General features: G+C 57.1%; 1 protein-coding gene across 1 annotated transcript; it reads right to left on the bottom strand.

Annotated features, from left to right (window-relative positions):
• Positions 1-1,522: 1,522 nt before the first annotated feature.
• LOC144936323 (tumor necrosis factor receptor superfamily member 19L-like) lies at positions 1,523-26,533 on the bottom strand. The gene is made up of 10 exons (XM_078863420.1): positions 26,085-26,533; positions 21,592-21,678; positions 21,067-21,186; positions 18,484-18,665; positions 17,462-17,553; positions 11,501-12,028; positions 9,002-9,091; positions 8,417-8,489; positions 7,763-8,041; positions 1,523-6,939 (listed from the first exon to the last, which is right to left on the bottom strand). Exons 2-10 carry the CDS (start codon positions 21,649-21,651, stop codon positions 6,735-6,737), a joined length of 1,629 nt encoding a protein of 542 aa, XP_078719546.1. The 5' UTR covers positions 21,652-21,678; positions 26,085-26,533; the 3' UTR covers positions 1,523-6,734.
• Between the last annotated feature and the right edge of the window lie 537 nt (positions 26,534-27,070).

Here is a 27,070-nt window from a genome sequence, read left to right as displayed (position 1 = left end):
ACAACTACAACCACAACTACGACTGCGACTGCGACTGCCATCACAGCGACGAAAGACGAAGACCTCGCGTGTTGCCTCGAACGGACTGTTCGGGCGAGCGCTGTTCGCGAGGAGCACCGAGGAAGGGCGGCACGCGAGGGGGTGGGTGGCCACCACCACACCGGGCCGCCTTTGTCTCCCCAGTGGCGATGTTTACACATTACGCCAGGTGCTCATTTGAGGCCTGAGTCGACCTAGGGGAGGCCCAGGACCGTTTCGGACAATCGTCACCGGTGCTGGTGGCCGTGAGCGGGAATCGAACTCAGTGGCCGGGTTCGTAGCTTCGTGCGCTGAATCACGGCGCCGCCGCTCCCCTCCACCCGTGGCTGTGCCCAGAGCTCTGAGCTGCTGCTGGGGGCCACCACATAGCTACCGCATAGCCAGCGCATAGCCAGCACATAGCAAGCGCATAGCCAGCACATAGCCAACACATAGCGAGCGCATAGCCAGCGCATAGCCAGCGCATAGCCAGCACATAGCCAGCGCATAGCCAGCACATAGCCAACACATAGCGAGCGCATAGCCAGCACATAGCTAGCGCATAGCTAGCACATAGCCAGCACATAGCCAGCACATAGCGAGTGCATAGCCAGCGCATAGCCAGCACATAGCCAGCACATAGCTACCGCATAGCCAGCGCATAGCCAGCGCATAGCGAGCGCATAGCCAGCGCATAGCCAGCGCGTAGCCAGCACATAGCCAACACATAGCGAGCGCATAGCCAGCGCATAGCCAGCACATAGCCAACACATAGCTACCGCATAGCCAGCGCATAGCCAGCACATAGCCAGCGCATAGCCACCACATAGCGAGCGCATAGCCACAACATAGCCACCGCATAGCCAGCGCATAGCCACACACATAGCCAGTGCATAGCCAGCACATAGCCAGCGCATAGCCACCACATAGCCACTGCATAGCCAGCACATAGCCACCGCGGCCCGGCTGCTGTTAGGGTCGAGAGCAGGGGTCGGTGGACCGTGTTTCGAGGTTCAGGGTTCGAGTCGAGGTGGGTCTCGGTCAGGGGTCGGCAGCTTGCGGCTCTTGAAGACTGTCACGTGATGGTGTTTCTATTCAGGACCGGCTCACATTCACAACGCATTACGGCTCTTGAAATATTCATGGTTGTTCTACAGAATTACAAATACAATTTTTCTTGCTGTTTTGGTTGCTGACCCTTGGTCTAGAGTTAGTTACGTTAAAGGTTAGGGGTGAAGGGTTACTTTACTTTCCGGATTATAAGATGCACTTGTTCATGTGATCGGGGGAGCGTCTGATAATATGGGGTGTCCGTGCGTTGCGAATGATACCAAATTAGTCAAATGTTTACTTTGTATAGCAACTCTGGGGTGGTGGGGGAGGGTGCGGCTTCCTTTACGGAGCGTCTGATAATCGTGATAATCTTGTGAATGTGGGCAGTCGGGCAGTCGTGGTGTGCGGACGCGCGTGTACTCGCGCTCCAGAGAGACAGGACACGGGAGGCTCGAAAGAGAAACACAGAACTGTATTTATTACTCTGCACTTCAGCGATCTCACACCGCCTGTCCGCTCACTCTCCACTCCACGGGTTTAAATTAGGGGGTCCCGCCCCCCTTTAGCCCCCCTGCGCGGGGGAAGGGGGGGGGTGACGTAACATTTTCAAGTAACAGTTTCGCTATACGTATTGCTATACACACGTGACATACACGCGCACACACGCGCGGCTGTACGTACACGCAGAGAGACATGGGTGCATACAGACATGGGTGCATACAGACATGGGTGCATACAGACATGGGTACATACAGACATGGGTACATACAGACATGGGTGCATACAGACATGGGTGCATACAGACATGGGTGCATACAGACATGGGTGCATACAGACATGGGTGCATACAGACATCAACATGGGAATAGACACAGACTTGGCGCGCGCACTGCATTACTAGATGCACACAAACACCAGTACCAATACCCGAGTCATTCGCCACTTAGTGACAGTGACGTCACCGCGGCGCTTGTGCCAGGCTAGGTGCCCCTTAGAGGACACGTGAAGTGTCGAAGGCTCGCTGGCAGGTCGTCTCGGGACAGACCCAGGTGCCATAGGTTGGCTGTCTGAGATGACTGGTAGATTGCACCAGCTTTACCCCTACTGTGCCAACTTGCTATATTTTAGCCGCATGGCGCTCCGCTCGTTGTTGTGAGCGTCGCTCCTCCGCCCTCCGTTGTTGCTGGAGGGCGACTGCCTCCAACTGACCAGTAGCGTCCTTCACGAGCCTCGTCCATCGAGGCCGATATTGACACCGCTGGTACCAGTCATCGACAAGTCCACTCAGCTCCACATCCTCCCGTACCGCATCACTCAATCTCTGCTCCAGCCCGTTTAGCCCCCTCTATGCGGCCAAACTTAAGCTGCTTGGGCATGCGGTGGCTGGGTTATGCGGGCTACGTGACCCAGCACAGGGGTACATACACACACATTGGTGCACAATAGGTGTCAGCACGCAGATATAATACTTACAGACAGGTACTAACAACGTATGCAGGTCAACACACCATTACATCGGTAAAGAGGCACACACACTTGGCGCGCTGCATTACTAATCCGGCCACCTGAGTTCGAATCCCGACCACGGCTGACATGAGTGGCGAGTCATAATCCGAACCGGTGGTGCCCCGCTCCGCTCCCCGCTTCACCAACCCGCATCTCCCAGCGTGGTGAGGTATGATCACACAACCCATGTGACCAACATGGCGTGGGGAGGCCTTCAACCAGCAGTGGATTCTTAAAGTACTATAGTCGTACATTGATACACTCACACACACACACATCGGTACATCCTCCGACTGTTACACACACACACGTTGGTTGACACACACGCACACCGACACACACACACACAGACCAAAAAGACAGACACACATAGACACACATAGACAGACACATACAGACTTAAGCATGGGCACATGCATACACAGAACCCCATGCGCATAAATAAATAGATGGAGATTGAGGCAATTAAATTCTAGCGACTCCATCTAAGTGCAGTACGAATGAAGCAATGGGGGGTGGGGGGTGTAAGGGATGAAGGGAGGAGGGAGGGGCATGACCCCCATCACCTAGATAACAATATCACACCGCTCCCCCGCCCCCACCTCTTCATCATACTGCTCCTCTTACATTCGCAGTATTCTCTGCATCCTGTCCGGACACACGGTTGACATTTCCGTTGATCAGCTATCGGGAGAGACGAGTCCCCGCGCCGTCCCTGTGTGCCCAGGAGCGCGCGCGTGACCTCCTCTTATGCCGAGATGGATGTCTCGACATTCCGCTGCACCGCCGAGATGAAAGGTCAAGCAGGCACTGAAGCCGACGGGGAAATCAAATTACGGGAGGGGGGCAGGGAGCCGGGAGATGATGGAGAGGAGAGTGGGGGTGGGGGGCAGGAGTTAGTGAGCCCCCCGCCCCGCCTCGACTCCCCTTCACACCAGCCACCAGGGCCGGCCCGAGGCATAAGCGAACTAAGCGGCTGCTTGGGGCCCCCTGGCCACCAGGGGGCCCCCGAATCGTTTTTTTTTACAATTAAATAACTTAAACAAGTGATATAAATGAATTAATGAATGAATGAATAAATGATTCAAGACAAGAAAATTCTGTCGACAACTGCTGCTTTGTCACGGCTCACGGATGTCACGGCTCATTGACAATTCGCGTGGGCGCGGGCGCGGGCGCGGGCAGGTGCGCGCAATTGTACGTCACGATAATAAATACGCCTAAGCCATGTCACAAAAAAGGACGTATCCCTCTGGTGCCGAAAAAAGAAAAAAGAAAAGGACCGAGGAGGAGAAAAAAGAGCGAGTAATCTTCTAGCACAGATGAGTCTGCGTGGTGGGAGGGGGGCCCCCAAATCAAATTCTGCTTAGGGCCCCCAAGAGGCTCGGGCCGGCACTGCCAGCCACCCAACAATTTTCGTCGCTTTGCGGATCGGTATTGTGCCCAGTCAAAACCAAAACATGTTTGTGTTATATCTCCTGAACTATAATGCCCTTTATTTACCCACGAGAGTCCCGTGACTCTGTTGTTTTCAAGAGGGTCCTGCTTTGTCGGGATGTTTGGCCATTCGGTTATTGACGAGAGTTTGAGTTCTCAGTGTGGGAGATGAAACGGAGAGAACCCGGAGACTGCCCGCCCACGCGCGTAGCGACTATGCGACAGCCAAAACACTCCACACAGATGGGTTCATGAACCCACGTGGTGTGGCTGCCACCTTGTGGTCAACAATCTCGCAGCCCAGCGTAGTATGGTAGCTTCACAAATCTCCGTGTGATCCACCAACCCTTGCCATCCAAAGCGCCACCACAGCACAGCTCGGCGTTGATTGAACGTCATGGCCCACCTTCTGGTGCCGGGTGCGGATACAACTCGGGAAACGTTTGCATCTGTGCCGTCGATTGTGGCAGTTCCTCGGACGACGAGCGACTTGCTTGGCGAGGCACTCGTCTAGCAGTGGATCACGGCTGACGGTGATGGCGGCGCTGAAGTGGCGCTGCTGAAGTGGCACCGCTTTGCTTTGGAGTCTCGCTCGACCCGTTGCGCCCAGGGCGCTCGAATGATCTCCCCCCCAACGCGTCTGCATTGATCTCCGCAGCACAAATCCGCTCGTATATTCAATAACCAAATTGTATACGCCGAGAGCAGTGGCGCGGCGGTTAGCACACTGCACTTCGCATCCAGCCGCAGCACGGGTTCGACTCCGGACCGCGGCCAACATTGACGAGTGGCGAACAGGTGAGATCTGACGCTGTCTTGCGCTCCGCTTCTCCAACCTTAACCCAAAACACGCACCGCTGCTGTCCAATGCGGTGAAGGATGGCCATCCAGCAGTGGATTAACAAAGGGCCCGCCTGTGAATGGTCCTCAATTGGCCACGGTTCCTGAGTTTCGTCGCCCACCCCCCACCCCGTGTGGACGTGAGTCGTGTGGACGTGAGTCGTGTACCGCCAGAGGGGGTGGATTGAGTCGCCCACTGGCCATGCTCACGCCAGAACCCGGGGCGGGGAAGTGGCTCCAACCAACCAGGAACGTCACGAGCGGCCAAGACGGCAATAAATATAACATCAACACACAGCCATAGTGATAATAAAACTATTAAATAAACATTGTAGTAGGAGGAATAATGCTAGTTTATAAATACTACGCATCAGGCTGTCTTACCTACACTAGATTCACATGCAGAGAGATTAATCTCAGTCGGAGCTGTCCAGGGCTGAAGTTCAGAAGATATTAATTGTCGAGGGGGGGCGGGGGGGGGGGTTGGGTTGGCGGGGTGGGATCCGGGAGTTGGGGGGCCCTGGCTGTATTCCATGAGATTAAGCCCTGCGTGCGTGTAAACCAGTCAGCTTAAGTGGGGGGCGGAGGAGGATCGCTCCCTCGGGATGGCTCCACGATTTGTGGACCAAGGAGAGTCCATCTGCATCGGCTGCCCCTCTCTGCGTGTGGTGGTCAGCTGCACAAAGACAACTCAAGGGAAGATCAACCCCAACTTTCTGGAGTGAGTTCCCCACCAAATCAATATTTTCACTTCAGCTGTCTGATGCGGCCGACCACAACCGCAGCTTAAAGCAATGGGTAGCTTCATTGTGCCGAGCGCCATCGCGAAGAGAGAAATGTTCATTTGGACCTCTAGCTGTGAGCTGTGTGACGGTCGGAGAGCGGCCCGTGGTAGGTGATATCACGGAACCGCTTCCGAGGCCCGTTCGGCTGCCTCTGATCCACAAACTCGGCGGCGGTGCCCCCCTGTCACTGACGACAGTGGCGCCAGTGACCATCGCACGGAGACCCAAACTGAAATGCGAATTTCTCAGAGCTGGAGAAGTGTGCTCCGAATGTTCACGCGGTGGCTTTTCGGGAAAAGTATCCCCGTGAAATCCTGTCTGTCCTGCAGCCCACGCTCACTCGCACACACGCGCACACACTCGTACACTCACGCAAAAATCAAGATCCCCCGTATAGCCTTTAACAGACCGTTGGGGGCAAACGCTGTTAGCCAGCACCTATCAAGTCCGACACTGCACACGAGGTCGAGTGGGTGGCCAGCACCACACCCGGCCGTCTTTGTCTCCCCAGTACTAAGGTTTACACACTGCACCAGGTTACTCAGGTTAAAAAATATCTGCCACCATTATTGGCCGCGAGTGGGAATTGAACTCGGGCCGCCGGGGTTCATTGCGCAGTGCGCCAACCACCGAGCACGCTCTCACGCTCTCACGCTCTCACGCTCTCACGCTCTCACGCTCTCACGCTCTCACGCTCTCACGCTCCCACGCTCTCACGCTCCCACGCTCCCACTCGCTCGCTCGCGCACAGACTCACGCTCGCTGCTGTGCGGCCGTGGGCCATCGACTCGGCGCACCGCAGGAGCCGGCTCAACCGCGGGGGCACCGCCAACCACTCGTCCCCGAGTCTGAAATGTGCCCTCTGTTATTAAAGCCGATGCGGATGAACAAGAGGTCTAACGCACACGCTCGCCCACTCTTATACTAGGGCAGTGGGGGGGAGGCTGGTGTAGCGACGGACGCAGTAGCAGCAGCGATTCCCTCCTGCAACACGATAATACTTCATGCGGCTAGGAATTGGCTGTTGTTATAGTTAGCTGAGTTGCGTGGGTTGTGGTTGGTTGGGGGAGGGGGGGGGCTCTAGCCCCCCACAACTCACGCTAACAAACAAAGCTTAGTGTCGGTCTGCGCCCGGGGGAGCGGGTGGTGGGATTGGGGGGCCCCGGGCCCCCCGGGATTGTCGAGAGCCATGTGGCCGCTCGCCGAGTCGTCCCCGTCGCTGTCGCTCATCTCCAGGAGTTTCTTCTCCTCGGCCGCGCTCCCCCACTCCCTCTGCTCGGGGATCTGGCTCACGCGGAACCTGCGGCGGGAGCGGGGGCAGCGTGGAGTGGTGAGCGCGTGGCATGCACACTGTCTACGTGCAAACACGCAGTCACACTGCACCACACACTGCAACACACACACACGCTACGCACACAAAGATTCACCAGTCAAAGTGAACGCGCTGTTGGGGCGAGTGCTGTTGGCAAGCCGCTATCGAGGCCGGCACAGCTGATGTTGATTACACATCACACCAGATACTCATTTGAGGCCAAGCCGACCTAGGGGAGGCTCAGAACCGGTTCAGATATCCGTCACTGTCGTTGGCCGTAGAGCAGTGCGCTGACCACTACACTGCCGCTCCCCACTCGCACACACAATTATACAGGACCGCACAGACACTTGAAGCGGCCTCAATCACATTGATTAGCCACACACACACATGCTCTGATAACGCAGCAGCAGACATACTACCCCATACAATGACACGCACACTCTCTGTATATTCAAACACACGACCCCTAGTATTACACGTCATCGCATACACTACACTAAAAACCCCACCACCTGAGTTCGATTCGGCTCCTGGCAAATGATACCTGAACAAGTCCCTACACACGGAGCCCCCCCTCCCCCCTCCTGCTCCCCCTCTCCCCCCTCCTGCCCCCCCTCTCCCTCCTGCCCCCCCCTCCTGCCCCCCCTCCTGCCCCCCCCTCCCCCCTCCTGCCCCCCTTCCCCCCTCCTGCCCCCCCACCTCCCTCCGTCCCCCCATTCCCCTCACTCTTTCTCTGCCGCGACCCCCCCGCCCACCACCCCCCGTCCCCCCGAACCCCCCCACCCCCGTCCCCCGTCCCCGTCCCCACCTGCCGATGGCCTGACTCGCGGCGTCCGCAGGGCGCCCCTGGCGGCTGGGCGTCGTCCTCGCGCCCATCGGGGGGCAGGGGGTCCAGGGCAGCTGTGCCCAGAGCGCGTGGCGGCAGCGCGTGCAGGCGCAGCGCGAGTGCGAGGCGTGCACCGTGTGCGCGTGCAGCCAGCCCGGGGGGGGCGCCTGCTGCTGCTGCTGCTGCTGGTGGTGATGCGGAGGGGGAGAGTGCAGGGGGGACAGCTGGCAGTGCTGCGGAGTCTCGGCCGGTGAGCAGAAGCTGCGTGGTTGGGGGGGGGGGGGCACGATGTTATTAGCCAATCAAATAACCAGGTGGAGGTTCTAACAACGGGTTAACGATGCGGTGGCTGTGTCGATCAATCAGGGCGCGGAGACGTTTATCGCTTAACAAGCGGCGCACAGAGAGGTGGGTTTGCCAGGACAAAGTCACGGCTTCGACGATTAGTGTGTGAGTGCGTGCGCACAATCAATTTAGTGGGGTGCAACACGCACGCGTGAGACGAGGGAGACACGTGGGTGAGACGAGAGAGACACGTGGGTGAGACGAGAGAGACACGTGGGTGAGATGATTGACAGGTGAATGTGAGATGATTGACAGGTGAATGTGAGATGATTGACAGTTGCAGGTCCCTACCCGCTCGCCATGCTGTCCGTAGTCTCCAGTCGCCCACATTCCATGGCCAAGGCTTGCAGAGCCTCCACGTTTCCTAAACAATAACAGTAACAATAATAATCTAAATAATAACAATTCTAACAATACTGTACAATCATAGCAATGCAATACAAATTGTTAATATTAATCCGTGCCAGCCCCTGCTGTACTGACACGTGACTTAACGTGTTCTTTATTATTGCGATTGTTCACCCAGGAAAGCCTCGCCGAGTCTCAAGACTATTTTTCAAGAGGGTCCTGCCAAGTTTGTTTTGCAGTCGACGGTCGCAATGTTGTGAAGGTGCAATGCGTCGTTAGCAGCTGAAGTTCACCACTGGCCAATGCCAGGTTTGGCCAATGCCAGCTAGACTCTCGCCACGCGGTGTCGCATCAGCAGAGTCGGGCTTGCTTATGAGACACCGAACGTCAACGCCGGTGCGGAGAGTTTGCTCGTATTAAACCGATGCTGCCGAGACAAAAGTGCACTTCCAGGAGGCAGCGTGAGCTGATGGGATGTGTCAAACAAATGCACACACCACGTCGCTGCGTTCGAACTCCGTCTCTCACCGTTCTTGTGCAGAAAGTATTTCACCAGCTGCCCAATCGTGTCCTCGTTACCCGCGTAGTACTGGGCAGTCGGCAGCAGCAAGCTCGCACCTGGGAAAGCATCATCAGCACCATCAGTGTCAGCATCATCAGCAGTAGCGTAGTAACGACATCAGCCGTGACGTAGTAACGACATCATCAGTGACGTAGTAACGACATCAACCGTGACGTAGTAACGACATCATCAGTGACGTAGTAACGACATCAGCCGTGACGTAGTAACGACATCATCAGTGACGTAGTAACGACATCAACCGTGACATAGTAACGACATCAGCAGTAGTGTAGTAACGACATCAACCGTGATGTAGTAACGACATCATCAGTGACGTAGTAACGACATCAGCAGTAGCGTAGTAACGACATCAACCGTGACGTAGTAACGACATCAGCAGTGACGTAGTAACGACATCAGCAGTAGCGTAGTAACGACATCATCAGTGACATAGTAACGACATCAGTGACGTAGTAACGACATCAGCAGTGACATAGTAACGACATCAACCGTGGCATAGTAACGACATCAGCAGTAGCGTAGTAACGACATCAGCAGTGACGTAGTAACGACATCAACCATGACGTAGTAACGACGTCATCAGCTCAGGGGGTGCAGCAATCGGGCGGGTGGGGCCCCAATGTTTGATTCGTCTCGCACCGTCGCGCTGTGATGTATCACGGCTGCTCTTGCCTCATCACATCGTTACATAAGTGTTGTTGTTGTTCTCTTACACTGTTGTTGTTGTTCTCTTACACTGTTGTTGCTGTTGTTGTTCTCTTACACTGTTGTTGTAAACAAATCTCATGGTGGTTATCAAGGGGGGCCCAACTAGTAGCTTTGGCCACCAGGGAGGGCCAAGGCACCCCCTGCCCCCAAGCTCGTTACGCTACTGATCGTCAGTATCAGCAGCAACAGTGGCATCATCATATGATTATTATCAGCAGCAGCAGCAGCCGCAACACCATCAGCAGCATCAATCTCATCATCAATAGCAGCAGCAGAACCAACATGATCAAGGTGCAACCCAGGAGAGGTGATAGCCACCAGCCCCTCATGATCTGTGGCAGCCTGCATCATAGGTGCTGGCCAACAGCGCTTACCGCTACAGTCTTTGTAGCATCTGGACATGTTTTGGGCCTCCCCTAGGTCAGATCAAAATTAGTACCGTATTTTACGTGCGGGGCGTGAACCACTCCAAGGTGTGTTACACATTGTGACCGCGAGGGGTCGCGCGACACACGAGTGATGAGCGATGCGAGCAGAGCCACTGGGAAGGTCGCCTTGGTGGAGAGGGACCCCCAGTGGCCTCATCCCATTCGGGGTCTTTGAGCCAACAAAGAACTTTGATAAATCCGCTGACATCCCACATCCCACCAGCAGTTCCCCCGTGTAGCCTTCACAGACTGTTGGGGCAAGTGCTGCGAGCGAGCAGCGCCTGTGATGACCAGAAAGTCAGTCGTACGAGGGGGCGGAGTGGCCAGGGCCTCGCCCGACCCCCTTTGTCTCCCTCGTGCTCAAGTTGGATACACAGCGCACCAGGCACTCGTTTAAGGTGCATTCGACGTAGAGGAGGCGCAGCATGACCGGTCCATGTGTGTTCACCCTCGCCGGGAATCGAACCCAGAGGAATCTCTATGGCTGATGCTGCTGCTGTTGTTCCTACGTCGGCCGATCAGCAGCGTCCCTCTTTCTGTGACTGCACACAAAGCGGACGCGCGAGGGCCGCCCACGTGGGGAGGCTGTGGATGCCGCGCGATGCTGCGTGGGCAGGAAGGAAGCTGCGGGGTCAGGGTCCGGTCGTCTCAAACACCCGGAGCGGAATCGTGTCCCCTCGCGACGCGCAGCGGCGGATTTCATTAAAGGTGGTGGGGGGTAGGGGGGGGCTGCGGGGGGGGGGGTCTATCATCCGCCACCTCCCCCCCCACTTCTTGAGACCTCGCAAAATGTATAACTATTGATCGTTCCTGTATTCCGAATAGATGTTGATCAGTAATTAAGCGGTGTTGCTGCTTCTGCTGCTGCGTTGCAGTGGTGCCAATTGAACAATTCGACACGTTCGTCATCACGGAGTGTGCCGGATGCACTCACGCACTCACCTACTACACTTCAATGAACGTGTGAACACATATTTACTCCACCTCTGAGAGTGCTGTTTGTTGCCAGCCGCTCAGCGTTTAGTTCCTTTGAACCTTTGCTCAAAGAACCCCCAAAGTTCCCACTGCCCTCCCACAGCTGTCCACAGAACGGGGCCCCCCCACCCACCCACCAACCCCCCTCTCCCGCCGGTCCCCATCGCTGCCCTTCCCACACAACACATACTCCCCTCCCCCGCCCCCACCCACTCATCTTCACTGCATTACATTGCACATTCCCGTGCCGAGGACGAGTCTCTCCAGAAGCTCGGCTAGTTCCTCCGTGGTGGCGGCCCCCACTGCGCTCTCCCCCACGCGGGGGCCTCTCACCTTCCTTGCAGTCGGCGCCCGCGAGCCCCGAGCCCCCTCCGCCCCCTCCCCCTCCTCCGCCGCCGACGCTCTCCGTGGCGCCGCGGGCCCGGCGCGCCTTGAGCGTGTGGCAGACGAGGACCCCGAGCAGCCCCGTGAGCCCAAACACCGGCACCAGCACGAAGAAGCCGAAGTCGGGCAGGGGTCGCGGGCTCCCCTCCACCACCGCGGCGCTCTCCGACGTCGGGAAGGCCCGCGGGGTCGCCGTGGCCGCGCGGACGTCGGAGCCCGGGGCCCGTGGGGCCGGGGATTCGGTGCCCGCTGTGCTGGCTGACCCGCCGCTCGTGTCGTCTTCCTCTTGCTGCTGCTGCTGCTGCTGATGATGATGATGATCGCCATGGGTCTGCTGTTGCCGTTCCCCACTGGCCCCGCGTGGTGCTTCCTCGGGGTCGTCTTGGAGCCCTGGCGGCATCCCCCCGCGAGTCCCCGTCCGTGCGACCGTCTCTGTCGACGGGGCAGTGATTATTGTTGGTGATGTCGTGGTCCCTCCTGCGTGGCAGGGAAGGGCAGGGCAAGGCAGTCGGATGAGGGCAGTGCAACAAACCATAAAAATACCATAAACTCGCACGTGAGAACCCCGTTGAATGGCAGGCAGAGGCTGGAACCCAGATTCGATCTCAGAACCCAGATTCGATCTCAGTATCTCAGCAGTGCCGGTTCAGCATCTCAGCAATGCACCACTCCACTACTCCTCCTGACGCAGTCGTCTGGGTCAACCAACTCGATGTGAAATGGCAGCTGTGGTTCTCCATCAACACCTCTTGGCCTTCCTGATCCCTCTGGCCCACGGGACACCCTGTCACGAGCTGTACTTCCCCCAGCACCTGTGCGTGTCACAGTCCCCATTGTGTGTGGGTGAAGCCCTTTCTCTCTGTGGACCGCAATTAACTCCGGCTCACGCCACGTGGCTCTCAGGGTAGTAATTACCCCCCGCCCCGCCCCTCATCTCCCGTGCGTGTCAAGCGGCGGCGCTCCCCGTGGGGCGCGCCACGACCCTCGTGCTGAGCGCTCGCACGACAGCCGGAGCCGACGAGGAAATAATAGCAACAAAAACAACAACAGTGGCCACAAGAACAACAACAGTGGCGACAACAATACTCGTACTCCTAATAATGATGACGATGACCAATCCGCGGACGTTCGCGCTGACAGCAGCAGCAGCAGCAAGCCCCATTCAGGCCGTCGCGGGCACGTCGATGGCATTAAGTGATGACGCAGCTCCCAGCAGCCGGCACATTGCACCGCACCCTGCACGGCGCCCAGCACCGCACCCTGCACGGCGCCCAGCACCGCACCCTGCACGGCGCCCAGCACCGCACCCTGCGCTGGGTTTGGCACGCGGAGTTCTCGCACGCTCGGCGGCTCACCGGCACTGCTTTAAGCGTTGCCTGACTCTGCTGATGGGACACTGGGTGTCGAGGCCGGTCCACACTTTTGCCTGTGCTGAATCAACGCAGCTGAAAGTGCGCACTCCCAGAAGGCCGTGGGGCTGATGGTTTGCGTAAGAAAGACTATTATTTAGTTCATGCGGAGAGACCGGGCTTACATGTGTACGCGACGTGATGCTTCTTTTGATTGACGAGTGAATCATTGTCACATTCCAGTTCCTACGCTTGCGGCATTTGGAGGTGCCGTATATTGTGTCCAGGATGTGGAATGAGACATCGCAGGACCTTGGTGGTGGGGAGGGAAGGAGGTGGAGGGGGGAGGGGCAGTTGGCCTTCATGCAGCAGTGGATGTGCGATGGATGATTATGATTGCGGTGGTCTTGATGATGATGACGACCACGACGTATTAAACATCCTGAAGCCTGACTAACTGATGATGATGATGATGTGACGATGAAGTCACGATGGTGGTGATGATGTAATTATGAAGGTGATGTGACGGCGGCGTGATGACGAGGTGACGATGAGATGATGAAGCGACCACGACGACGATGATGGCTGTGTGATAAGGGGGCGTTCTCGAGGTGGTTGTGCTCTGCTCGTGACGCATTCGCCTGGCACGACGGGGAGGGGCGGGCAGGGGGGGTGTGAATTATTGAGCGGCGCGGACTCGGAGCGGGCGGCTTGACTCTGCCTGTTCACCTGACTTAGCGAGCCATCATCATCGTCGTCGTCGTCGTTTTAGGAACTCATCGTCAACATTATCCCCGCACCTCCGATTGGCTACGTACTGTGCGAAAGAAGTGCAACGTGCATACATCCGAGGAGCCCAAAACCACTATCATCATGAGCCATCATCATTAGCATTATCAATTAGTCTATCATCATCATGAATCTTCGGTCATCATTATAATCAGCGTGTGCGGCTATTTGTCAATCCCAATCCACTGCTGGATGAGGATGTCCCCGCACCGCGCGAGTGGGTGCGGGTTTATTTGCGAAATCTCCGACCTCAATAGGTGCTCGCTCACGGCACTTGCCCCGGCACCCTGCCGCGTCCCTTCATCCACCTCCCCCACGATGGATCTCGACTCATCCTCCATCGCGACCGCACAGGCACACACACTGTGTGTCGTGGGCACGATGCGATGACAATGTGTGTGTGTGTGTTTTTGTGGAACGCAGCAAAACGTTGAAGGTCGCGGCTCGTCTCGTTCACAAGCGGCACGGCCGCCCTCCCCCTTTCCCCAACTTGGCAGAGCCCCCCCCCACTCACAATGAACGTGGTCACCGGTCGGGGCAGGGAGGTGGGAGGGAGCGGGTGGAGTTGCTTGGCCCAGAGATATTGTTTGTGGTCCCCTCCCCATTCGGTGAATAAACTCTCCGTGAGATGGCAAGAGATGTATAGACGGGGGATCGATACGTAGCGAGACGGGGGAGATCCGGGCAAGAGAAATGGCGATGTAGCGAGGTGAGGGACAAGGGAAGCGGACGTTGTGATGTTTGTTCAGATTCGAATTCGAGCTGATATATTTGCTTCGCCCGTATGTTTGTGTCACGAAGCCGGAGCCCCTTGTCCACGCGTGGGCCCTGCGTGGCCTTGGACCTGGTAACTACCGCGCTCGCGTCAACTTGAATCTGAGGAGCAGGAGGACGAGGAGGAGGGAGTTGACAAAGTCGGGCCGGACTGAGCGAGTTTGGGGCGGAGAGGGTTTGATTGAGAAGGGACCTGGGGGGGGGAGCGGTCATGTGGAAACGACGAGGCGAGCGCCGTGCAGATGGAACCAGCTCGGGGGGGGGGGTGGGCACAGGACGTCCGTGTGGCCCGTAAACACACAGACACACGCACGGGGTAAACAAACACACGCGGGGCACAACAAAGACAAAGATCCCCCGCATAGCCTTCAACAGGCGTTTGGGGCAAGTGCTGTTCGCGAGCACCTATGAAGGTTGGGACAGCGCACGAGGCGGTGGTGTGGACAGCACCATTCCCGGTCGCGTTTTTGTCTTCTTGCCGGCCGATGTTTGCCCATCGCACGAGGTGCTCATTTAAGGCTGTCTCGACCTCGGAGGAGGCCCTGGACCTGTTCAGAGATTCGCCACCGATCTTGACCATGAGGGGGAATCAAACTGGGGAGAGGGAAGAGAGGAGGACAAGAATGGGAGGGGAGAGGGGAAGGGACGGGGAAGGAGCGGAGAAACTGGAGCCAAGGGTCAGGAGAGACGAGGAGAGGGGGAGGGAAGAGGCTGCGTCAGGGTCTCGGCGCTGCTGCTGCTGCAAAAATGAGCAGCGTCTGTTTTCACAGGGGGCGGGGCGGGGGGAGATGGGAGGGGTTTAGAGTGGGGGTGGCCACGCAGAAGCCACGTGATTCACGGGAGTCTCCAGCTGAGGCAGAGAGATACGTTTTCTTATTTTTGGCTTAATTTTGTGAGACCTTGGATGACCACATCAACTTTCCACCGAGGCCTTGTGGACAATACACGCACACGTGTGGACATGTAAACACGCACGCAGAACGGCCACAGCCCGCACGACAGACGCATCCCCCAGTGTCCTCAACTCCACGAGGTGACGACTCACTCGGAATGATGATTATGATGATCATCATTATGATTGTTTAAAGATATTTAATCTCCGTCCACAATTGTATCACTCCGTGTCACATGTCACAGGGCAACGCAACACTGCAACACGTGTTTGAGAAGGGCCGTGTAAGCGGATATCCTAGAACTGCCTCTGGGATTTTTCCTTTAAGTCGCCCGCGTTCCGCACAGCACGGGAGCAGCTCCCCCCCCCTCCCCACGTTTCACGACACTTTAATGGTCGTTGTGTGACACGAATCAAGGCGATATTTCGAGGCCTCGGAGATGAGTTTCCGTGGAAATGTAAGTGCAGAACGAAACGATGATATGGTGGGGGGTTTCTTGTCAGGGCTGAGACCATCAAGACGCAACGCTCGAGAACCCGGCTCCACCACAGCTCGGTAGACACGTGTCCATGTGTCCCTACACGTGTCCATGTGTCCCTACACGTGTCCGTGGGTCACTGCGCGTGTCTATGCAAGTCTGAGGAGGATCTGTATGGAACGTGCGTGCCGTCTCCATGCGAGCCCACGGGTCTCTCTCTACGCGTGTCCGTGCCCCTCCATGGTAGCCACTCCTCACAGGACTGAGACCATCAGCTCACTCTGCTTGACAAGGCGGCTTACCCACGGGCAGTGGCTGACACCTGGATTCGAACCCAGGCTCTGAGTGGGGCCGGCTCAGGGTCTGTGACTTCTCTGACGACTCTGTTCACCATACTTCACCATGCTGGTCAAGGGCACAGAAGTAGCGCACTACCCTCTGCTGACCACAGCCGTAGCCCCGCAGCAGCCTATAGCACCTGTTATGCACTGTGGTCGAAGCAGACGAGCGACCATACAGGCTTCAACCTGCTTAGCTTGCACGTTCCACGACGACTTGGTCCACACAGCCGGGCTGTGTCGGAAGCGACTGCTCACTGGTTGGGTGCAATCTGGGATTGAACCCAAGAATTCAAACTCAGTAGTAGCCAATAGGCACTTGTGTGTGTGTGTGGGACGAACGGCTTCTGGCTGCCAACACGTGACACGTTCAGCCACAAACCACGGGCAGCGATATCAGCTCCAGACACACATCCCCACACTCACCACACTCACCTGTACACTCACCACACTACCGCTCACACCGTATAGGCATCTATTCACACTCAGCAGTCAAACTCACTCACCCACTCACACCACGTACACACCACACTGACCATTCAAACAGTGTATGCAGTACAGTACACACATGACCACACTCACCACTCAACCACAGCCCCACACACTCACCACCTACTCACCATTCACACAGGCTATACCACGCACCAACAGACTCACACTCCCTGTACTCGACAGTTCCCACCCCCACTTCCCGTGTGGTCCCATACCTCCTCCCCCCACCTCCTCCCCTTCCCCACCTCCTCCCACCCCATCTCCTCCCCTCCCCCCACCTCCACCCCCTGCCCCCTCCCCTCTCCCCACTAAACCTTAAATCCCCCAGGGCAGCAGAGGGCATCGCCCTCTCCCCCTGCCCCTCCCTCCCCCCTCCACATTCACAGCTGCGCTCCCCTCCCCGCACCAACACACACGTCCGTGTGTGAGATAGAATTGTGGGGAGCGGTGGCGCCACAGTTAGCGCACTGCACTACGAGCCCGGCCAAACAAGTTCCATTCTCGGCCAGGGCTAACTTGAGTTGCACGTAAGTGATATTAGAACCTGTCCTGAGCCACCGTGAAGTCGACTCAGCCTCAAGTAGCTGGTGCGGTATGTAAACATCGGCACTGGGGAGACAAAGGCGACCGGGTGTGGTACAGTACTGGCCACACCACCCATTCGTGTGCCGTGCCGATTTTCATCGGTGCTCGCCAACAACACTTGCCCCAACAGCCTCGTGTGGGCTACACGGGGGATCTTTGCTGGGGTGCGGGGTGGTGCGGAGGGGGGGGGGTTCAGGGGTCACGGGACTGACCGTCACACGCGGCCGTTCCGGCGGGGGCGGCGCTGCAGGGCGAGCACGGGACTGGGGGGCTCGCGTCTCCTGCCTCCCCAGGACTGAAGAACCTGCACCACGTGAATTGGGGGGGGAGGGGTCATCAGCTGAACTCTCAGGCCCCATGAACTGGGCGCCAGCCTCACGCTCCGTGCCACGTGCGCGCTACTCGACGCTTTAATAGAAAAAAATTCTGCTTCGCACGGCTGATGTGGAGCAACAACTGTGACTTTACATCGCGGTGGTCGATGAGCCAGACAATTGTGGTGACTCATCGCTGTCGTGATGATGCCTCCTCGTCCGTATTTGCGAAACGCGCACCAGAACAGAACCCCGTGGTTCTGTTCCCGTGGCGAGTAACATCGCTTACACGTGGGACTCAAAAGGGGCCATTTCCCTCCTCACGTGGCCACGTTCTCGCCCTGACCCTACCCTCACCCCGACTCCACCCTCACCCAGACTCCACCCTCACCCCGACTCCACCCTCACCCCGACCCAGACACCGTGATAATCGTGCACACGTGACACGTCTGGGCTGTGTGGAGGCGTCACTGATGACGCTCATTCCACGTGGATGAGCCCAGCTCCTAGCCACGAGACGTGCACGGGCACAGCGACTTCAGCTTGAACGCACACGGCACTCAACCAAGACTAAGACCTCCCGTGGAGCCTTAACAGGCTATTGAGGCAAGTGCTGTAAGCGAGCGCCTATGAAGGCCGACACGGCACATGAGCGGGCGAGTGGCGAGCACCACGTCTGTACGCCTTTGTCTCCCCAGGGGCGATGTTTACACAAAACGCCAGGTACTCATTTGAGGCTGAGTCGACCTAGTGAAGGCTCAGGAACGATTCATATAATCGTCACTCGTGTTGGTGGCGCAGACACGCAGACACGCACACGTGTATCCCCGGCCAGGTAAGATATGCACCACAGTCAGTAGCGTAACGACCAGTGCCTGGTGCCAGGCTAGGTGCACGCACAAACACACACGCGCGCGTACCCGGGTAGGCACGGGCCGCACTCGCTGTCGGCCGCCGCGGACCCGCGCTTGCGCTCGCTCCGCGAGAGACGTCCCGTGCAGGCCGCGTGGGGCACGCACGGTGCCGTGCCCGCCGCTGAGAAAGTGCCCTGGGGGCATGGCCGGCAACCGAGGGCCAGTCCTCCACGTCCCGCGCCGCACTCCTACACGGGCAACGAGGGGCAGCCGTGGCGGGGGCAAGGGGCAGAGGGCAGCATGTCCGTGAGTGTGGAAGCCATCAATAAGGATGGGCTCACAGGGTTCGTTCGGCCTTCGAGTCTTGAGACTCTGCGAGAGGTTTCCCCACGAGTAAATGCGCACGCGTCTATATTGTCACTCCACTGCTGGATGAGGTCCTCCCCCCCTGCCACCCCGTATGGGTCGTGGAGGCTGATTGAGCATACTTCACCACGGATAAATAATAATTCAAATTCTTAATGCGGCATTCCATCCTAGGATCCCCATGCGCAATGCATGAAGAGCAGGAAGCAAACACAGAACCAGGAGCAACCGACCAAGCGAGAGAGAGGGAAGGCCACTTGAAAGCGATGGGGTTTCAAAGCAGACTTCAATCGATCTACCGACTGTGATTCCCCGAATTCAAGTGACGAGGCGTTCCACAGCTTATGGGTCCCACGCTACAAAAGCCCCATCACGAAAAGAGCACAACCTCGACCTGGGAGTGCTGAGCAGTTGGAGATCAGAATATCTTAAGCACCTTGATGGAAGATATAAATGTGTTAGTTCCTGCAAGTAATGTGGGGTGAGCCCTTTTAAAGCCTTATAGGTTCATAGCAGTATCCTAAAATTCACTCGAAATTTGACTGGCAGCCAATGAAGAGATAAGAGTACCGGCGTAATGTGCTCACGTTCAGGGTGTACGCGGTGCACGCACTCTCGCAGCTGCATTCTGAACAAGCTGGAGTCTGCCCACGACTTTGCTCGGAATCCCCAAACAGTGAGGCGTTGCAGTAGTCGAGTCGGGACAACACAAAAGCATGGACCTGTCTCTCCAAGTCAGCAGGTGACAGGAAGCGATGCATTCTGGCGATATTTCTTAGGTGTAAAAAGGACATTTTAACCACCTTAGATAGATGTGCCTCAATGGACATTGACTGGTCAAACTGAACTCCAAGGTTTTCTTTGGGACTGACAAAGTGACCATCAATCAACAAACGAGGCCAACAAATTTTAGAAAGATGCAAAGGGGAGTCGATGAATATGGCTTCAGTCTTGTCGGCATTGAGTCGCTAAAGGTGTTCGCGCAAGTATGAATTCACTGCTGTTAGTGATGCAGATAGCGCAGAAGCCGTTGCATAGTCCGGTCCTAACTGGATATGAATCTGAGTATCATCTGCAAAGCAATGGTAGGATAAGCCAAGGTGTCGGAGCAGAATACCCAATGGTGCCATGTAGAAGCTAAAAGGTTAAGCGCCTAGCACAGATCCCTGCGAAACACCACAGAGAACAGGTCTAATGGGGGCACGATTGTGAATGATCGTTTTATGGTGATGTCTGTAACGATCCAGCAGTGGTGCCACCCGGTATGTGACATCGGCAGGAGGATCCACATGACACCTGCCCATGCCACGCCATGGCTGGCTTGGTCTGGCTCATCCCCATCATCAGCAACAGCAGCTACGATGTATCTGCTGCTGGATGAAGTCCCATCCCCAACCACCCCCCCCCCCCCCCCCCCAAAATGTTGCCATCTTTCAGGGTCCTGCGACATCGCGATCCATCTGGAAAGTGCACGCAAGCTAATTTGATCGTTCCATCTCCACACCCGACATCCTCCGTCGCATGTGGAATGCGTTTTATTGGCCATGCGTGTGCCGTACCACTGACGATGTCACGTGCTCGTTAACCCAGAAGAGCATCACCGAGTCCCAAGACTCTTTTGGCAAGAGGGTCCTGCTACATTTGGATGTTCGGCCAATTCCTTATATTATTTTAAAATAAGCATTGTCCAAGGTTCTCGTTTGTTTTGATGAATTGGGTGAAGATGCAAGGGACCAGGATGGGGTCTCATTGTCAACAGTGAGTGAGTGAATGAGTGTGTGGGAGAACGAGTGAGTGGGTGAATCAATGGGGCGAGTAAGACGGTGGGTGAGCGGGTAAGTAATAGAGTTGGATGGCGTGAGAGCGAGTTCAGATGCCAAGTTGATTTTGTTGTAGACCAGGTGAGAACTCGAGAGACGGGGACGGATCCTCGTTTGTGAGAGTGACGCGACTTCCACTTCGAGTGGTAGGAAACCCCAGAGCCAGAATTACCCCCCAGCCACGCACACAAAGACACTCATTGGTGGAGTTGACCAAACGTCCCAATACAGGACCACACAGCTTGGGACATTTTGCTAGCGCCGGCTGCGGCTGCCATCCCGAGCGCCCATCTGCGCCGCGTCACGGATTCTACCGCGGGGTTCTGATCGGCCGCAAGTTGAACGAACGGCACCGATTAACAATGAAATATCGTTACAACTTCGTTATTGTTACGCAAGGTGACAGCGCTCAGAGGGTCACACAGATGGGTTAGCAAAACCCACTTTCTGTACTGCCACTCACCTGGTCAAGCTCCTGCCCGGGGGGGCAGCGTGGGCAGGGGGCGCAGGTCCCATGGGGGTCCCGGTACTCGTGCTTGGCACAAGGGGCAGGGAGGGGCAGTGCCGGGGGCAGCCCCATCACCTTAGGGGGGGGGGGGGTGCAGGGGATCTCATTAATCAGCCACCAGCCCGGGGGCCACGGCTCACCCCACTCACTCGCTCACCGGCGGTCAATCGCCCCCGTGTCACTCTTCTCTCGCTACCAATGTAGTTACCGCTCCTGTCGACATCACTCACTGATGCCTTACTGCGGGTGAATGGAGCGCACACGTGGCGGCTGAACAGTAAGATTCCGAGAGTGTGTCCAAGGGACATGCTTCATCTGATGGGACCACTGCCCTGGAGGAAGAGACACCCTGCACGAGAGGACGGTCTGGCCTTTGTCGGAAACAGCGCAGTGAGCCCTGCAGCACCACACCAATGCTGAACTCGAGGTTGTGGTTGTTGTGGTGGTTGTGGTGGTGGTGGTGGTGGTGGCGATACGTACCACGAGTAGACACGACACCGCGGGCAGGTAGAGGTAAAGGTGGCTCGGCTTCGTCCGCATCCTCACGACCCTCGCCTGACATCCGACCTACGTGGGCAGCACGGCCAGATAAGGGCAGCGGGGGTAGATAAGGGCAGCGGGGGCAGGGCTTGTTTACGGATGCGTTGACAGCGATGACGACAGCGATGGTGGCGATATCCCGCGATGGAGGAGCGAGCGCTATGGGAGCGCGGGTTTGCGACACCACTCAGATGCCATCTCCGTTGCTCAACGGGGACCTCCCCCCAGGCCACGCTGCGTGGACTCGACACGACGCGGGGTGGTAAACAAAGGGGGCAAATCCAATTCGCGTGGTTCCATCTCTCCTTGGGACGTCCTGGCTGCTGCCGCACGCCACCGCTCAGCCTGACGCATATTGAACGGTCCGAGTCAAGGTTCGGGGTAGAGTGATGCTGAGGGTCTGGGGTTATGGCGAGGGATAGGTCTCGCGTTGGGTCTCGTGCGAGGCATATGTCTAGGTTGTGACTACGGGTAGAGTCGGTTAGGGCAAGGGTAGAAGTTTATGGAATAAAGTTTGGTCTAGATCTGGCTGTATGTATGTTGAACCTCTTTCGCACCATACGTAGCCAACCGTGGTAATCGGAGGTGCGGGGTAGGGCTAAGGTTCAGGCTAGGTTTGTGGTTCGAACGAGTGTTGTGGTAGGGATAGAGATGGGGCTAAGGTTAGGGCTAGCATTCGGTTTAAGGGATTGGCTTATGGCTAGGGGTTGGGTCGGCATTTAACACTCGAGTTAGGGAAAGAGCTCGGGTCAGTGTTAAGACTGAGTTAGGTCTCGCGGTGGCGTTAGGGTCAGGGTTAGATTTGGGTTCGGGCTCTACTCTCCGGTTCGTGGTAATTATTTTGGAGAGGTCAGGGGGCTCGGACCACCATTCTAGTTAGGGGCACGGTCAGGGCTCGCGTGAGGGCAACGGCGAGCTCGGGTTATGGTGACGACTCGCTCGGGTCAGGGGCTAGGGTTAGGGGCTAGGGTCAAGGGTCAGAGGCTAGGGGCTAGGGTTAGGGGGCTAGGGTCAAGGGTCAGAGGCTAGGGTCAGGGGCTAGGGTCAAGGTTCAAGGGCTAGGGTCAATGGTCAGGTGCTAGGGTTAGGGGCTAGGGTTAGGGACTAGGGTCAAGGGCTAGGGTCAAGGGTCAGGGGCTAGGGTCAGGGGCTAGGGTCAGGGGCTAGGGTTCGGGGCTAGGGTCAATGGTTAGGGTCAGGGGCTAGGGGCAAGGCTCAGAGGCAAAGGTCGGAGCTGTGAGCCCCGCGAGTTGGTGATCGCGATGTCCCCATCACCAATGAGCGACGGGAGTCACGTGGGACGATATCGCACTGCTGGCGACAGCGCGGAGCTCCGTGATGGCAGAGCGGGGTGTCACGCGGGGAAGGCATGGCAAAGCGATGATGGGGGGGAGGTGGAGATGGGATTGGGTGGAGGAGCGAGTTGGAAGCGTGGGGGGAGGGTATGACAGATGGGGAGAGAGAGGGGGGGGAGAGTGGACAGAGAGAGAGAGAAAGCGATGAGAGCTCAGGGAGAGAGGGAGAGAAGAGGGGTGGCCACCCACGTGGGTGTGTGTGGGTGCATTTGCCCCAACGGTCTGTTAGGGCTGTACGGGGAACTTTGTTTGTTTTGTTGTGCACGTGGTCCGCGTCTGATCGGAACCTGAAGCAGACTCTACTCACAGAGGTCCAGACTCATAAAGAGACCCATAGACTCACACAGAGACCCACAGTATCACACAGAGACCCATAGACTCACACAGAGACCCACAGTCTCGCATAGAGACCCACAGACTCACAATTGGACCCACAGACCCCATGCCCCTGCTCAACTCCATGCAAAATACACAACATTGTATCCTGATGCATAGGCTCGCGCAGAGACCCAGACCCTTAGAGTCACACAGAGGCGCAGACTCGCACAGAGACCCGAAGTTTTGCATAGAGACCCATGACCGTGTGTCTTTCCCGATAAAAGAAACATGCCAAGCGGCTGAGTGCCGCGTCTGGAGACGACGTTGCGTAAATCCGCCGGGCTGAATTACCGAGGCTCACGGTGCCAGACTCAGGCTCACCGAGAGGGGCTCGTACATCCAGAGGGAGGTGATGCCTGAGCCAATGGTGGAAATTCCACATTAACATGGCCAGTGGGAGTGTGTCCGCAATCATCCCACAAAGCCAGCCACTGAGCCCTGACGCTCTCCGGTGCCAGACTCCCGGAAACTTGACACCACTCATGCAAATTAAACTGCTCTCTGTCTCAGTCGGGGGGAGCATGGGGTGGGGGTTGCGGGCAGATGGCTCCGGGATCGAACCGCTGTCCTTTGGATTCGGAGGCGATCGCAGAGCCGCGCTGTTGCATCGCAAGCACTGATCTGGAACAAGGGCGATGTTGGTGGCAATGGGTTCAAGCCGTGGCGCAGTGGTTCGCGCTGCAGCACTGCGCTATGAACCCGGTGAACCGAGAACAATTCCCGCTCGCGACCAACAACACTGACGAATAGTTGAAGCGGTCCTGGGCTTCCCCTAGGTCGGCTCAACCTCAAACTGACGTTGACACACCGCACGTCGGGGAGACAAAGACGGCTGGGCGTAGCCTTGAATACACACCCCAGCGTGTGCCGTGCCGCCCATCATAGGGGCTCGCTAACAGCACTTGCCCCAACAGTCTGTTCAAGGCTACACGGGGGATCTTCGTCTTTGTATGTGGGTAATGAGAATCCATGGCGCAGTGGTGAGCGCATTGCGCCACGAACCCATCAACCTCGACTCAAGTCTCAACCACGGGTGACGGTTATGCGCCTCCCCTAGGTCAACTCAGCCTTAAACGAATACCAGTGTGGTGTTGGTTCAATGTGTAAACATCACGCTGGCGATCGCTAGCGGTGCTGGTCACACCGTCCCGACCGAAACAGGTGCTCGCTAACAGCACATGCCCCAACAGTCTGTTTAGGCTATACGGGGTATCTTTGCCTTTGTATGTACGTTTACATGTATTATGTGTGTCCTGTGTATGTGCACTATACATGTACACGTGTGTAACTGTGCATGTACGCGTGCCTTTGTGTATGCGTTCATCTCCACCGCGGTCTTTCAAATCACAGCGCTTGGCTGAATACCGCATCGTGCCGGGCCGCGGCTCGGACTGACGCCTCGAGCCAGAACCACTGCCGGGCACCGCGTGACTCACCCGGCTGCATCAGCCGGTGGCGGCACGCCGAGTCCGTCCAGCCAGAGACGTGTGCCGTGCCTCTGTCTACCCATGGCCCCGTTGCCGTGTCTCTCTGTGTCTCTGTGTGTCTCACAGTGTCTCAGTGTGTTTCTGTGTCTCACAGTATCTCACTGTGTCTCTGTGTGTCTTTGTGTGTCTCTGTGTGTCTCTGTGTGTCTTTGTGTGTCTCACTGTGTCTCACTGTGTCTCTGTGTGTCTTTGTGTCTCTGTGTGTCTCTGTGTGTCTTTGTGCGTCTTTGTGTGTCTCAGTGTGTCTCTGAGTCTCAGTGTGTCTCAGTGTGTCTCAGTGTGTCTCTGTCTCTCAGTGTGTCTCTGAGTCTCAGTGTGTCTCAGTGTGTCTCTGTCTCTCAGTGTGTCTCTGTGTCTCACTGTGTCTCACTGTGTCTCTGTGTCTCACTGTGTCTCTGTGTCTCAGTGTGTTTCTGTGTCTCAGTGTGTCTCACTGTGTCACTGTGTCTCTCTGTATCTCTGTGTCTCAGTGTCTCAGTGTCACTGTGTCACTGTGTCTCTGTGTGTCTCTGTGTCTGTGTGTCTCTGTGTCTCAGTGTGTCTCTGTGTGTGTCACTGTGTCTCACTGTGTCTCACTGTCTCTGTGTGTCTCTCTGTGTCTCACTGTGTTTGTGTTTCTGTGTCTCACTGTGTCTCAGTGTGTCTCTGTCTCTCACTGTGTCTCAGTGTGTCTCTATGTCTCAGTGTGTATCTGTGTCTCACTGTGTCACTGTGTCTCAGTGTGTCTCTGTGTCTCAGTGTCCGTGTGTCTCAGTGTCTCGCTGTGTCTCTCTGTGCCCGTGTCCCCATGCGTCTGCGTCCCAGTGTGTCTCTGTCCGTCTCTCCGTGTCTATGTGTCGCTGTATCTCTCTATCTTAGTGTCTGCGTGTCCCTAGTTCTTCGTGTCTCCCTCGCCTCCCCTTGTATCCGCGTAGCGTGCCAGCGTATCCGTGTCTCTCCTCGCGTCCCCGTGTCTCTGTATCCGCGTAGCATGCCAGTGTCTCCGTGTCTCTCCTCGCGTCCCCGTGTCTCTGCATCCGCGTAGCGTGCCAGTGTCTCCGTGTCTCACTCCCAGCTCTGAACCTCATCCGCGACCACTGCGCCACGTGCACAGGGGTCCTCAATCACCGCCATTCATCATCAACACAAACTCATCACCATCACCATCATTACCATCATCACCATCAACACTATCATCACCATCACCACGTCTCTCCTCCTCCTCGTCACTCACCCTGCTCCGCGGACTCCGCAGAGCCTCGCTCCGCGGCGCGACTCCTCCGACTCTCCCGACTCCCCGGCCCCGTCTCTCCGTCTCTTCCACCGTCTCTCCCTCGCTCCCCGCCTCTCGCGGTCACTCCGCGGGTCTCTCTCTCTCTCTGCGCGTCTCTCCCCGCGTGTCTCGCTCCCCGCCTCTCTCGGTCACTCCGCGGGTCTCTCTCTCTGCGCGTCTCTCCCCGCGTGTCTCTCTCTCTCTGCGCGTCTCTCCCCGCGTGTCTCTCTCTCTCTCTGCTCGTCTCCCTCTCTGTTTCTCCCTGCGTGTCTCCTCGCTTCTATCTCTACGTTCAGATCTCTCCCCTGCTCTCTCCCCGGGTCTCTTTCGTCTGCCTGCTCTCTTCTCTCTCTCTCGCTCTGTCTATCGCTTTGTGCCGGGTGCCGGGTGTTGGATGAAGCGTGGTGGAGGGGAGGGGAGAGCGGACGTGAGGGGGAGGGGGAAAGGGGGGAAAGGGGGGGGGAGGGGGGGAAAGGGGGGGAGGGGGGAAAGGGGGAAAGGGGGGGGAGGGGGGGAAAGGGGGGGAAATGGGGGGGAGGGGGAAAGGGGAGTGACGTGTTTTTTTTGTGGCGTGGTGACGTAACGCGTCGGGCGTGCGTGACTGGCCGGAGCGCGCGCGCCTGCACAGTGACGTGCAAAAGACAAAGACTACCCGTACAGGCTACACAGGCTTACGGGGCAAGTGCTACTATGCGAGCACTTATCTGGGCCGATACAGCACAGGAGGGGGTGAGTGGCACACTCTGCACGAGGTCGTCATTTGAGGCTGAGTTGACCTACGGGAGGCCCAGGACCGGTTCAGATAATCGTCACCGGTGATGGCCGTGAGCGGAATGGACCTCGGTTTGCCGAGTTCGAAGCACAGCGTGCTAACCACCGCGCCACCGCTCCCCACCCACAGTACCGACATTGTACACACTGGCGCATGATGACGTCTCTCGGGGGTA

This window comes from Lampetra fluviatilis, chromosome 15 (genome assembly GCF_964198595.1).
Source record: "Lampetra fluviatilis chromosome 15, kcLamFluv1.1, whole genome shotgun sequence".
NCBI lineage: Eukaryota > Metazoa > Chordata > Hyperoartia > Petromyzontiformes > Petromyzontidae > Lampetra > Lampetra fluviatilis.
This window is presented reverse-complemented; position numbering and strand designations above follow the sequence as displayed.